The sequence below is a fragment of the Macaca thibetana genome, chromosome 12 (genome assembly GCF_024542745.1).
Source record: "Macaca thibetana thibetana isolate TM-01 chromosome 12, ASM2454274v1, whole genome shotgun sequence".
Taxonomy (NCBI): Eukaryota; Metazoa; Chordata; class Mammalia; order Primates; family Cercopithecidae; genus Macaca; species Macaca thibetana.
The window spans coordinates 64,135,682-64,149,223 of NC_065589.1; the positions used below are offsets into that span (position 1 = coordinate 64,135,682).

General features: G+C 36.5%; 1 protein-coding gene across 2 annotated transcripts in view; it reads left to right on the top strand.

The window, feature by feature from the left end:
* The window catches only part of TTN (titin), a 273,451-nt gene that overhangs the window by 54,919 nt on the left and 204,990 nt on the right, over nt 1–13,542 (top strand). Inside the window, exon 46 of one of the 2 annotated variants that reach the window (XM_050750514.1) lies at nt 709–9,070. In XM_050750514.1, the coding sequence (XP_050606471.1) occupies nt 709–7,091 (6,383 nt within the window). In that variant the 3' untranslated portion in view covers nt 7,092–9,070. Of the gene's footprint in view, nt 1–708; nt 9,071–10,761 lie in introns of those variants that run through there. The other variant, XM_050750513.1, reaches the window with a different exon arrangement.

Consider the following 13,542-nt stretch of genomic DNA (forward strand, 5'->3'; position numbering starts at 1 on the left):
TCTCAGAATGCAATGTCATGAATGAATTTTGATTGAAATGCTACTTTACTGAGGTTGTGTGAAAACATTACATTCCCATCTGGTTTACACTTCATGCACATACATCATTTTAACATTGATATGTCTCTTACACTGGCTTGCAGATAGCTGCCTTATGTGATCCTTATTGCCTGCTTTTCTTTGCATAACATTGTGATTTTATGGCTGTATTAGTTCGAATAAACGCCTTCTCATTTTATTTTAGCTAATTATTTATGGTTATAGTTCTTGCATATACTCTTTAAATAGTTAATTCTCAAAAAAATAATAATTTAATCTACAATCAAAAGAATCAGAAAGGGCGTTTATTCCACTCTCTGCAAGTCAGGTAAGATTTTCCACTTAGCCATCAAAAGAACAAAGTTTTCCTGCTCTCAAAACAAATATGCACAGGAACATGTTATTTTGAAATGCATTTTTGCTTGTTCAAGAAGAAATTTCAACAGTTTGAAGAAAAGACCAGACAACGAACGATTTTCGTGTCAGAATCTTTTAAACAGAGCATGGTGTTGCGTTTATTCGAACAAATATGGTGAGTGAATTTTTCTATGGATTTGTGAGATCTGTAGCATGCAATTTATTTCATTTCCTATTTTGCAATTTTATTTACTTTCAACTTTTTCAAATTCTATGGAAAATAGTAAAAGGTTTTATTTTTTTTTTTCCCAGAATTATTCTCCGAGGGGGAATCTGAACATTCAGAAAGGGATACTCGTGATGCCTTTTCAGATTCTGAAGACATAGACCACAGCTCCATGGCTGCTAAAAGATATGCAAGTAGAATATCATCTACAAGCTCCTGGCCTGAATATTTTAAGCCTTCTTTTACCCAAAAACTTATGTTTAAATATGTTTTAGAGGGTGAACCAGTTGTTTTTACATGTAGATTAATTGCCTGTCCAACTCCAGAAATGACTTGGTTTCATAACAGTCGGCCCATTCCAACAGGTCTTCGTCGGATTATAAAAGCTGAGAGTGATTTACACCATCACTCTTCCAGCTTAGAGATTAAAAGGGTCCAAGACAGAGATTCTGGAAGTTATAGATTACTAGCAATTAATAGTGAAGGGTCTGCTGAATCAACTGCATCATTGCTTGTTATCCAGAAAGGGCAAGATGAGAAATATTTAGAATTTCTGAAAAGAGCAGAACAGACACATGAAAATGTGGAGGCTTTAGCTGAAAGGGGAGAAGACAGGATAAAGGTTGACCTGAGGTTTACTGGCTCTCCCTTTAACAAAAAACAAGATGTGGAACAAAAGGGAATGGTGAGAACTATACATTTTAAGACAATGAGTTCTGCCAAGAAAACAGATTACATGTATGATGAAGAATATTTAGAAAGTAAATCTGACATAAGAGGATGGCTTAATGTAGGTGAAAGTTTTCTGGACAGGGAGACCCAAGTGAAGTTGCAACGTTTAAGGGAGGCTAGAAAAATGTTAATGGAGAAAAAGAAATTATCTCTTTTAGATACGTCTTCTGAAATAAGCTCAAGAATTTTGAGAAGTGAAGCTAGTGATAAAGATATTCTATTCTCTAGAGAGGACATGAAAATCAGATCTATGTCTGATCTAGCTGAAAGTTATAAGGTAAATAATTCAGCTGAGAGTATTGTGCAAAATCCACACGGCCTTTCTAATCAAATGGATCAAAATATAGAATCTGAGGAACGTCCCACAAGCTTTCAAACTATTGTTGATGAAGAAATTTTCCAGACTGAAATAAGAATGAGCCAAGAGTCATTGGCAAAAGAAAGTCTACCAAAAGACCATTTATATGGTGAAATTCTAGGAAATGAAAATACCCAAGCAAGAGGACAGCTGGAAGAAATTATGGCCAGTACTACAGTTGGAGAGTCACCCACATATATCACTAATGTATGTGAGAAGGAGGAAGTATGTGAGACTCCTGAAAAGGTGTCTCAAGCTATTACACCACATGCCAGCGAATCTTTTGGTACACTTGTAAATGTTGAAGAAAGTGAAGAAATAGCTAGTGAAAGAATAAGAAAGGATGATGTAAGAGAATTACAACTCTCTGCTTCTACACAAATCGATGAATTCAAAACCGAACAGAAGGAGGAAAACATGAGATTTTTTGAAAATTCTTTTCGAAAACGCCCACAACGTTGCCCACCTTCATTTCTTCAAGAAATTGAATCTCAAGAAATTTATGAAGGTGACAGTTGTAATTTCGTGTGCCATTTTCAAGGATATCCTCAACCTATCGTGACGTGGTATAACAATGACATGCCAATCCCACGTAATCAAAACTTTATTATTCATTCTTTGGAAAACTATTCAATATTAACTCTTCTGTCTGTTCATCATCAGAATGAAGGTTCTATTACTTGTGTGCTATTTAACCAATATGGAACAGTAAAAACAACCGGTATGCTTAAAGTGAAAGCAAAACAAAAACATGATGTCAAAACACATAAAATTCCAGTGTTCCATGACTACTTTGATGAGGAAGAAGAGCTAGCATTGGTGTTTGATCAAGCAAAAGGCGCCCACCCATCTATGAGTCAAGAGGGCCAAACAAATCTTCACGTGTTAAAAACTAACCCACCAGTTCCTCCCTCTGGAGATACAGAATTGCTTTCCTTTCCTGTAGAAATCCAGGTAACAGCAGCTACTCCTATCCCAGAAGAGGATAAAGAGATGTTTCAAACTGAGGAGCTAGAACCTGAAGCAATGCCTCAAGATCAAGCTACTCAGTCACCAAAACACAAATTTGTATTTTTGTCTGATGTTACTAATGAGCCACCAAAAATGTTACAAGAAATGCCAAAGCATGCCAGGTGTAGAGAAGGGGATTCCATCATTCTTGAATGTTTAATATCTGGTGAGCCCCAGCCAGTTGTAACATGGTTTCAAAATGGAGTCCTTTTAAAGCAGAACCAGAAGTTTCAGTTTGAAGAAGTTAATTGTAGCCACCGATTATATATTAAAGATGTTAGTTCTCAAGATTCTGGAAAATATAAATGTGTTGCTGAAAACAATTCAGGGACAGCTGAAAGTGTTTCAGATCTAACAGTGGAGCCTGTCACTTATAGGGAGAATAGTCAATATGAAAATATTGGTGAAATTTATGGAAAATATTCCAGAGATCAGCAAGTGCAAGTCCAGGGAGAATCTGTAAGGGCACATTTTTATGATTATCCAGCTGGTCCTTTTACTCCCTGGACAAATGTAAAAGAATATTCAGTAAGGGACTATTTTCAAAGCCTTGAGACCATTAAGCAGATAGACCAGAAAGACCAGGTGTGTTGCGTACCTTCTAGAGAAAAAATTCCCAGATTTGTGCGTGGTGCTTCAAGAACCATAAAAACCAACAAGCCCATCAGGGCTGAATTCATACAATGTCAGGCTGAAGGGAAAGAGAGACATGTAAGTGAAAAATCAAAGCTGCACCAAGCAGAGGGTACTGTTTATCCATTTGTTGATGATTTCAGTGATATCACTATTAAGAAAGACGTAGGAAACAATTTTGGAAAACTTGGTAGATCAGAAAAGGAAAATGTACAAGAATATGCCCAAAGTGACTATTTACCTAATATTCACTCTGAGAGAATTTCTGACAGTTACAATACAAAAGATGCATCTGCCGTTGCACATGAAGAATCCCTTGGTGAAGAGATACACTACCCGGGGGAAAAAGTGAAGCATAGAATTATCGAATTTGAAAAATTACATGTAGAAAAAAGAGTTCTAGAAAAAAGACCTACCAGAACATCATTCGTTAATCCTCCTCAAAAGAAGATTGATGACAAAGCCTTTTCATTAAAGCAAAGAGAATCAAGATCAAGTAATCTAAATGCAAATATGTGTCAGACAGAGAAAATGTCTCCAAATACTGAATCAAATTCATCTAACATTGCAATAAATTTAAAGCTGCTTTCCTCTCAAACTCATAAGGAATCTGAAACACAAGAAAGGGAACAACAGGAAAAAATAAGTCTTATAGATAAACCTGCAATTTCTAAAAGAGTTGAACATGAATCACCTATTACATTTGACTTAAAGCAGTTTCACACTCAAATAAAACACACAGATGTGAAATTCCAAGAATTAGATAGTAGTCAACCAGAAGAAGCTTATTTTAAAATCCAACATCCTGCTTCCGAAACAGCTGACACTGAGAACATTGTGTTTGATCTAAAACAAATGCATTCTCATATAGGAGATCCAGCTATGGAGTTCCAAGGGCAAGAAACTAGGGAACAGCAGGAAATATATTATAAAGAAAAAATTCCTAGCCCTGAAACATTACAACCTGATACACAGAGTATCTCTAAAAATGTGCAAAATAATGTATTTGCCAGTCAAGAAATTTCTTCCAGTCAGGAGCTTTCATATAGAACTATGGTGGACAAAAGTAGTATTGATGAAAATTCCATTTCTTTAGAAAAAGAAGTCCGACATGTACAGGAACAAAACTTAGACATTTTAAAAACTGATCTTTCTCTTAAATCCTTTTCTGAAGAAATCTATAGTGAATCATGTGCCCTATTTCCAGCCTCATCTGCAGATATAGAAGAAACTGATCTTTCTGAGAAAAATTGTTCTCTAGAAAATGGAGACAGAAGTTTCATCTCACATTTGAAAAAAGCAATAAGTGAGGAAAAGCCTTTAGAGGTTGGTGAAATGGAAGAAGAATGCACTCTAGAACCAGAGTTGGCATCATTTCCAAAGCAGGATGGTGGGGCACAGGAATATACAGATGCCACTGTGGAAGACCACAGAGGTGATATTCAGGAGGCTGACACACTCCATAGACAGCTCTCCCTGAGTCAGTGCTTCCCATTCTTGATGACTGAAGAAAAACAGAATCCAGGTGAACAAATAATTACAAACATTGATGCTTCTGGAGAAGAAAAATGTTATGAAGAAGTCCAAAATGAAACTTCTTTCTCCACTTTAGGAGAAATGATAGAAACTAGTTCTTCTCAAAATATTCCTAAATTAGATGAGGCACATACCACTGAGGTAGCAGAATCTGAGACCTCCCTAACACAATATTTACTTGCTGCTGGAAAGCGTGAGGTTCCTGAAACTAAAGACACCAGAGACCAGGCAAAGCTTGTCCAGAGTGAATCAATCACTTCAATGGAGGTGGAAGAAGTAACTTTCAACACTGTGTACGAATACTACAACCAGAAACAGGAATCACTAGGTCGTCCATTTTCTCCTGAGTCTGACATTTCCATTGGTGTGGGAAGTACAACTAGTGAAGAAATATCTGAGTTAGATCAGTTTTATACCCCACCATCATCTGTTGAATATTTTGAATCTCCAAAGTCCCCTGACTTATATTTTAATCCTTCAGATGTAACTAAACAATCCTCAATATATTCAGGAGGTGAGACAGTTGAAAGATATTCCACACCTTTAGGGGAAGTTACTGAAAGATATTCAACACCTTCCGATGGTGAGATAGGAGAAAGATACTCTACACCCCCAGGGGAGACACTAGAGAGATACTCCACACCCCCAGGAGAGACTCTAGAGAGATACTCCACACCCCCAGGAGAGACTCTAGAGAGATATTCCACACCCCCAGGAGAGACTTTAGAGAGATATTCTATTCCTACTGGAGGACCAAACCCCACTGGTACGTTTAAAACATATCCGTCAAAAATAGAAAGGGAAGACAGTACACCAAATGAGCGTTTCTACACACCTACAGAAGAGAGAGGTTCAGCTGACGAAATATGGCGTTCCGATTCATTTGGCACACCCAATGAAGCCATTGAGCCAAAAGACAATGAAATGCCTCCATCTTTTATTGAACCTCTGACCAAAAGGAAGGTGTATGAAAACACAACACTAGGCTTCATTGTTGAAGTTGAAGGTCTTCCAGTTCCTAGTGTGAAGTGGTATCGAAATAAATCTTTACTAGAGCCAGATGAAAGAATCAAAATGGAAAGGGTGGGTAATGTATGTTCACTGGAAATTTCAAACATTCAAAAAGGAGAAGGGGGAGAGTACATGTGTCATGCTGTAAACATCATAGGGGAAGCAAAGAGCTTTGCAAATGTAGACATAATGTCCCAAGAAGAAAGAGTGGTGGCACTCCCACCTCCAGTAACACATCAGCATGTCATGGAGTTTGATTTGGAAAACACCACATCATCAAGAACACCTTCTCCTCAAGAAATTGTCCTGGAAGTTGAATTAAGTGAAAAAGACGTTAAAGAATTTGAGAAGCAGGTGAAAATAGTGACAGTTCCTGAATTTACTCCTGACCATAAAAGTATGATTGTGAGTCTAGATGTTCTTCCATTTAATTTTGTAGATCCAAATATGGATTCAAGGGAGGGAGAAAACAAAGAACTAAAAATTGATTTAGAAGTATTTGAAATGCCTCCTCGCTTTATAATGCCTATTTGTGATTTTAAAATTCCAGAAAATTTAGATGCTGTGTTCAAATGTTCAGTCATAGGCATCCCTACTCCCGAAGTTAAGTGGTATAAAGAATATATGTGTATTGAGCCAGATAACATTAAATATGTGATTAGCGAGGAGAAGGGAAGTCACACTCTTAAAATTAGAAATGTCTGTCTTTCTGATAGTGCAACATACAGGTGCAGAGCTGTGAATTGTGTAGGAGAGGCTATCTGTCGTGGATTCCTCACCTTGGGAGATTCCGAAATATTTGCTATGATAGCAAAGAAAAGCAAAGTGACTTTAAGCAGTTTGACAGAAGAATTGGTCTTAAAGAGCAACTACACAGACAGTTTTTTTGAATTTCAGGTGGTGGAAGGGCCTCCCAGGTTTATCAAAGGTATTTCTGACTGTTATGCACCAATAGGTACAGCAGCATATTTTCAGTGCTTAGTTCGTGGCTCTCCAAGACCCACGGTTTACTGGTACAAAGATGGGAAACTGGTCCAAGGAAGAAGGTTCAGTGTTGAGGAAAGTGGCACAGGGTTCCACAACCTGTTTATAACAAGCTTAGTAAAGAGTGATGAAGGAGAGTACAGGTGTGTAGCTACAAACAAATCAGGAATGGCTGAGACCTTTGCAGCACTCACCTTAACTTAAAATGTAATGTTTTAGTGCCTCAGTAATTATTAGAATTGATCTGAGTGCTTTCATATTTTCCAAATTGTATGGATCTAATAAACTTCCAAACAGGTCCACTATATTTGAATGCATTATCTTGGAGACCGCTGGAGAAATAATCTCTGTGTAGAAATCTCATCTTTGTAACACATGTAAATATTTTGTTATCTGAACTGTGGAATCATCACTTGAGTCACTCATGCTGTGTAACATCAAACACAATTAAATCTCTTCTTGGCTACCTAATTATTTGTACTTCTATTTACCCTCATGCCTCCTCCACAAAGTGTTTCAGTGGAATGGACTGTCTTTTAGCAGATAAACCATATATGCAAAAGTACAATGTAAATGTGGAGACCATATCAGATGACCACGCAGACATATTGGTAAGGGCAAATCTCCTCTCTGTTCCCATTCTAAGTTATTTTTGGAATTGTAACCCCTTTGCATCCAAACCCATGTTGATTTACTTCGACTTAGAATAGGCAAAACAAACAATAAAAACCAGCTTCTCCCAATTGGCAACTAACTCTATAATCTGTTTGCCATTTCAATCTTAATATATTAACTTCATCTCTTTTAAAAATATTTTCATTATTAATATTCCTCTACATAAGTGCTTTAATTCTCACTGGCTTCAAGGGACCAATTGTGCTCTTTGTGCGCAGGATTCACCTAGACATTTGCAGAATAAGCAGATAAAGATCTTTCCACTTTTGGAGATACCTTATTTTTCTCAATTTTTGAGATGACATCAAGTGTAAAATGCAGCAATAATTTAGTATTGGCCTGGGGAAAAAAAGGGAAACTATCACATTGTGTTTACATATAGATTTTAAAACTGTATTCTGATTTCAGAATCTTTAAAATTAAAAGAAAAGGTGGGATATTTTTAGAATTGAGTCAATATGGCAATTTGTATTTCAGATTATATGTAAATAACAAGATATCAAGCTTTCCTATCAGTTTCACTGAATTTCATCTTTAAAACGAATATAGCTTAGTAAGCATTCAATTTTTATTATGATATTTATGTTTCTAAAGTAACTCTTTAATTTTGTCTTTTAAAATTAAAATAACAGTAAATTAACATACTCCTTAATATCTTACCTATATACTAACATGGACCTAAGTCTTCTCATATAAGACTCGACAAATATAAACAAATTCTGAAAATGAAGGGTAGGAACAAAAGACCTTAGAGACGATCATTCAACAATAGAGTTCTGTGTCATCCTAATAGTAATTATTCTTAATACAATTTAGAATAAACTTTAATTTTGTAACAAAGGAGGAGAGAAAGAATACTACAATGAAAGATAAATTTTATCTCCCTCCACCTCTTAAATTACTTATTGTTACTAAATGGCTATATTTGTCACCTGCGTTCAGCAATACTTAAGTACCATGATCATGTTTAAAATACTAATTTTAATTTAATTTGAAATATAAACACTTTAATTTTCCAAAGAATTCATATCCAATTATGTTTATTATGTTTCCTTCATCTATCAATCTTTATTCTCAACATGGGAATTCTCTAACAGCTATCCAAATTAAAGAAGCAACAGAGACAATGTATAGAAAGTAGGCAGAGCAGTCAGGTTTCCCATGCCTTCCTCACAAAAAAAAATTTGATTTATCTGTTTGAGCCACCATAACTCATCAGCATAGATATACTATTGTAGAACAATCATTCCTGTTCCAACCAGTGAGCATACAATATCTGTGATAATAATTATAGACATAATGTAATGTATCACATCACAAATTCCTGAAATAAAACTAATTCTATAGATTAGGAACTTAAGGATTTATTCTGTGCTTAGTCACGTAATGCATGTTAAAATTAATGAGAAACTCAGATTGAAGCAAACATGACAAGCATGCTTTACTCAATCATCATACAGCACAGCAACAGTTCAAACCTTGTTTCTTTAAAAAAAAAAAAAAAGAAAGACAGAAACAGAAAAATGTTTTAATGTCCTACTGGATTTTAGGAAGAGCTGAAAAACACTTTTATTCATATAAGAAGGAGGGCTTTGTTTGATTTTGCTCATTAAAATTCTGTAATTCTGTTAGTTTCAAGTACAGTGAACTTGAGTATATGCAGAATAACAGTGACCGAATAAAGAAAAGTAAGCCTTGGCTTACTTTAATCGTCATAGATAATGAAATGGAATTTTTTATTTTCTGACTCAATGGTACATAACATAAAACCCTGAAATATTAGTTTCTCTGATTCTGGATAAAGAATTTATTGTATTGCAGATAGTTGAGTTTAGACAATTAATAGCTGCTACCACTACATGTAATTTTTTAAACTATGCCTTTCAAGTTTCAGCACGTTTGAATTTCATTTACTATCCTTTTTATGGCTAATAATACCATGGCTTGAAGGGAAAACATTTGAAAATATTTCAACATACTAGTGAGTAAGGGTATTTTAACTGTATTCACGTTCATTACCTTTACAGATATTTTGTGAGTTCAAGTGAAGGGAAAGGTAACATGAATTATATATTGTAGATTAAATGCAAAGTTAAGTGATCATCATTAATATGTAAAATTATCAATGGTTTTATGGTTTACTTAAAATAATAAATACCTGAATATGTATTCTGCATGCTATAGATGAGTTTCTCCAGTATTTTTATAGCCAGCAGATACTTGAGTCCTGACTTCTAATGCTTGTATGCTAGAACAGAAAGGAATTAAGGTGTAAGTCTATTTCATGTGATGCAAGTGAAGTCACCAAATAAAATCATAAAACTGCCTTTTGCTAAGGCAATAAAACTACTAATAACAGGCCTGTTCTACATCCCTAACAGGTTTAATAAAAAATCAAATTGTTTAAAATTACATGTCTTTCATCCTGTCATCCAGGATACTGTTTAAAGAGTCTCTGTTATGCACTGCTTTGTTTCTTGCTCAGTGGTTCTGTATAGGTTTTCTTATACAATAAAATACAAGGAACTTTTAATATTGGAGTTGTTTTCTCTTATTTTTGATTCTCTTATTTTCTTGGCTAATGCTTTACGTAAAGGCTTTGTTCAAGTAATATGGTGATTTACACAGGTGAAAGAAGGCCTGCATTTCTAGAAACTGAAAACAGTGGTTCTCTTACAAATCCAAATTAAACATTTCCTGTAGCCTCTTATTTTTAATAACGACTTTAGAGGCAGTAATTAGAACATCAATGTTTTATTTTGGAAATAATCAGTCTTTAACAAAGAAGATTATTCTTAAACTCAAGAAAACTCTAAATATAAATAACAATTCTGGATCTTTTTAGAAGTCGATTTAAATAATGCTGGATTATTATAATTAATCAGCAGTTTTTCAAACTTTAAAATTGGAATTATATCTCAAGAAAAACTCATGAGAGCATTTTTAAAACTTATGAACTCTAACACAGATGAAGTGGATCAAAAATTGCATTTGTACAGTATCTATAATTTTGTGTAATTTTTTATGTTAAGCTAAGAAAAATTTAGAAATGTGCTTTTTGATAAATTAATCTTGTAATAATCTAATCATTCCAGGAATAAAGCAGAAGAAGGCCATCAACTGGTATCTAATTCTTTGGTTTCTATTTTTTATTAAATAAAATTTTGTAGTAAAATAATAATCATTTTTCCCCATACAGAGTTTGCTAGTTCTTTTCTGTCTGCCGAGGAAGAAGAACTTCATAGCTCTGAACTTCATTTATCTAATATAAATGAAACACTTGAACTTTTGTCTGAACCTCCAGTTTACTCAACTAAATTTGATTCCAAAAAGGAAGGCGCTGTCCCAGTTTTCATCAAAGAAGTGTCAAGTGCTGATACAAGCATGGGGGATGTGGCTACACTGTCTGTAACTGTCATTGGCATCCCCAAACCTAAAATTCAGTGGTTCTTTAATGGAGTGCCATTAACCCCTTCTGCTGACTACAAATTTGTTTTTGACGGTGATGATCATAGCCTGATCATTCTGTTCACCACATTGGAGGATGAGGGAGAGTATACATGTATGGCTAGTAATGACTATGGACAAGCAATATGTAGTGCCTATCTAAAAATAAATTCCAAAGGAGAAGGTCACAAAGACACAGAAACAGAATCAGCAGTGGCAAAATCTCTGGAAAAGCTTGGAGGTCCTTGTCCTCCTCACTTCCTTAAGGAGTTAAAAGCAGTTCGCTGTGCTCAAGGACTTCCTGCCATCTTTGAGTACACAGTAGTTGGAGAGCCTGCCCCTACTGTTGCATGGTTCAAAGAAAACAAGCAGCTATGCACCAGTGTTTATTACACTATCATTCATAACCCTGATGGCTCTGGGACTTTCATTGTCAATGACCCTCAGAGGGAAGACAGTGGCCTCTATATCTGTAAAGCAGAGAATATGCTGGGTGAGTCCACCTGTGCAGCAGAACTTCTTGTGCTTCTGGAAGACACAGACATGACTGATACCCCCTGCAAAGCAAAGTCCACACCGGAGGCTCCTGAGGATTTTTCACAGACACCCTTAAAGGGTCCCGCAGTTGAAGCAGTTGACTCAGAGCAGGAAATTGCAACGTTTGTAAAAGATACCATTTTGCAAGCTTCTTTAATTACAGAAGAAAAGCAGCAACTATCTTATGAGCATATTGCTAAAGCCAATGAATTGAGCAGCCAGCTTCCTTTGGGAGCTCAGGAATTGCAATCCATTTTGAAGCAAGACAAGTCCACTCCTGAAAGCACCAGGGAATTTCTTTGCATCAATGGCAGTACTCACTTTCAGCCTCTCAAGGAACCCTCTCCCAACCTACAACTGCAGACTGTACAGTCCCAGAAAACCTTCTCCAAAGAAAGCATTCTAATGCTTGAAGAGCCTGAGACACAGGCGGTTCTATCAGAGACTGAGAAAATCTTCCCAAGTGCCATGTTCATAGAACAAATTAATTCATTAACAGTTGAGCCTCTGAAAACTGTATTAACTGAACCTGAAGGGAATTATCCACAGTCTTCAATAGAACCTCCGGTGCATTCTTATCTAACCTCTGTGGCTGAGGAAGTGCTTTTACCAAAAGAAAAGACAGTGTCTGATGCCAACAAAGACCAAAGAGTGACTCTTCAAAAGCAAGAGGCACAAAGTGCACTCATCTTGAGTCAGAGCTTAGCAGAGGGACACGTGGAGAGTCTCCAGAGTCCTGATGTCATGATCTCTCAGGTAAACTATGAGCCCCTAGTCCCTTCAGAACACTCATGCACAGAAGGAGCTGAAATTTTGATAGAAAGTGCAGATCCACTGGAAAATGCAGGGCAAGATTCTGCGGTCAGAATTGAGGAAGGCAAGTCCTTAAGATTTCCGCTAGCACTTGAAGAAAAGCAGGTACTGCTCAAAGAAGAGCATTCTGACAACGTGGTGATGCCCCCAGACCAAATCATTGAGTCTAAAAGAGAGCCTGTGGCGATAAAGAAAGTGCAGGAGGTACAGGGAAGGGACATTCTTTCTAAGGAAAGCTTGCTTTCTGGTATTCCAGAAGAACAGCGATTAAATCTGAAAATTCAAATCCGCAGGGCTTTGCAAGCAGCTGTGGCCAGTGAGCAGCCAGGTCTTTTCTCTGAGTGGCTAAGAAATATTGAAAAGGTGGAGGTCATGGCCGTAAACATCACCCAGGAGCCCAGACACATCATGTGCACGTACCTTGTTACTTCAGTGAAGTCTATAACAGAAGAAGTAACCATCATTATTGAAGATGTTGATCCTCAAATCACTAACCTGAAAATGGAACTTAAGGATGTTTTGTGTGCTATTATATATGAGGAAATAAGCATCCTAACAGCTGAGGGTCCTAGAATTCAGCAAGGAGCCAAAACAAGTTTGCAGGAAGAAATGGATTCTTTTTCAGGTTCACAGAAGGTTGAACCCATTACTGAACCAGAAGTTGAATCTAAATATCTTATCTCAACTGAAGAGGTCAGGTATTTTAACATGCAAAGTCAGGTTAAATATTTGGATGCCACAACTGTCACTAATGGGGTTGCTTCAGCTGTTGTCTCTGATGAGAAACAAGATGAGAGTCTGAAACCATCAGAGGAAAAAGAGGAGTCCTCCTCTGAAAGTGGTACTGAGGAGGTTGGTACAGTAAAGATACAGGAACCTGAGGGTGGCTTAATCAAAGAGGATGGCCCCGTGATACATACACCCTTAATGGACACTGTTTCTGAGGAAGGTGACATTGTACACCTCACAACATCCATAACAAATGCTAAAGAGGTGAATTGGTATTTTGAGAATAAACTGGTGCCTTCAGATGAAAAGTTCAAGTGTTTACAAGATCAAAATACGTATACGCTAGTCATCGACAAAGTAAATACCGAAGATCATCAAGGAGAGTATGTCTGTGAGGCCTTGAATGACAACGGAAAAACAGCAACTTCAGCCAAACTCACTGTAGTAAAAAGAG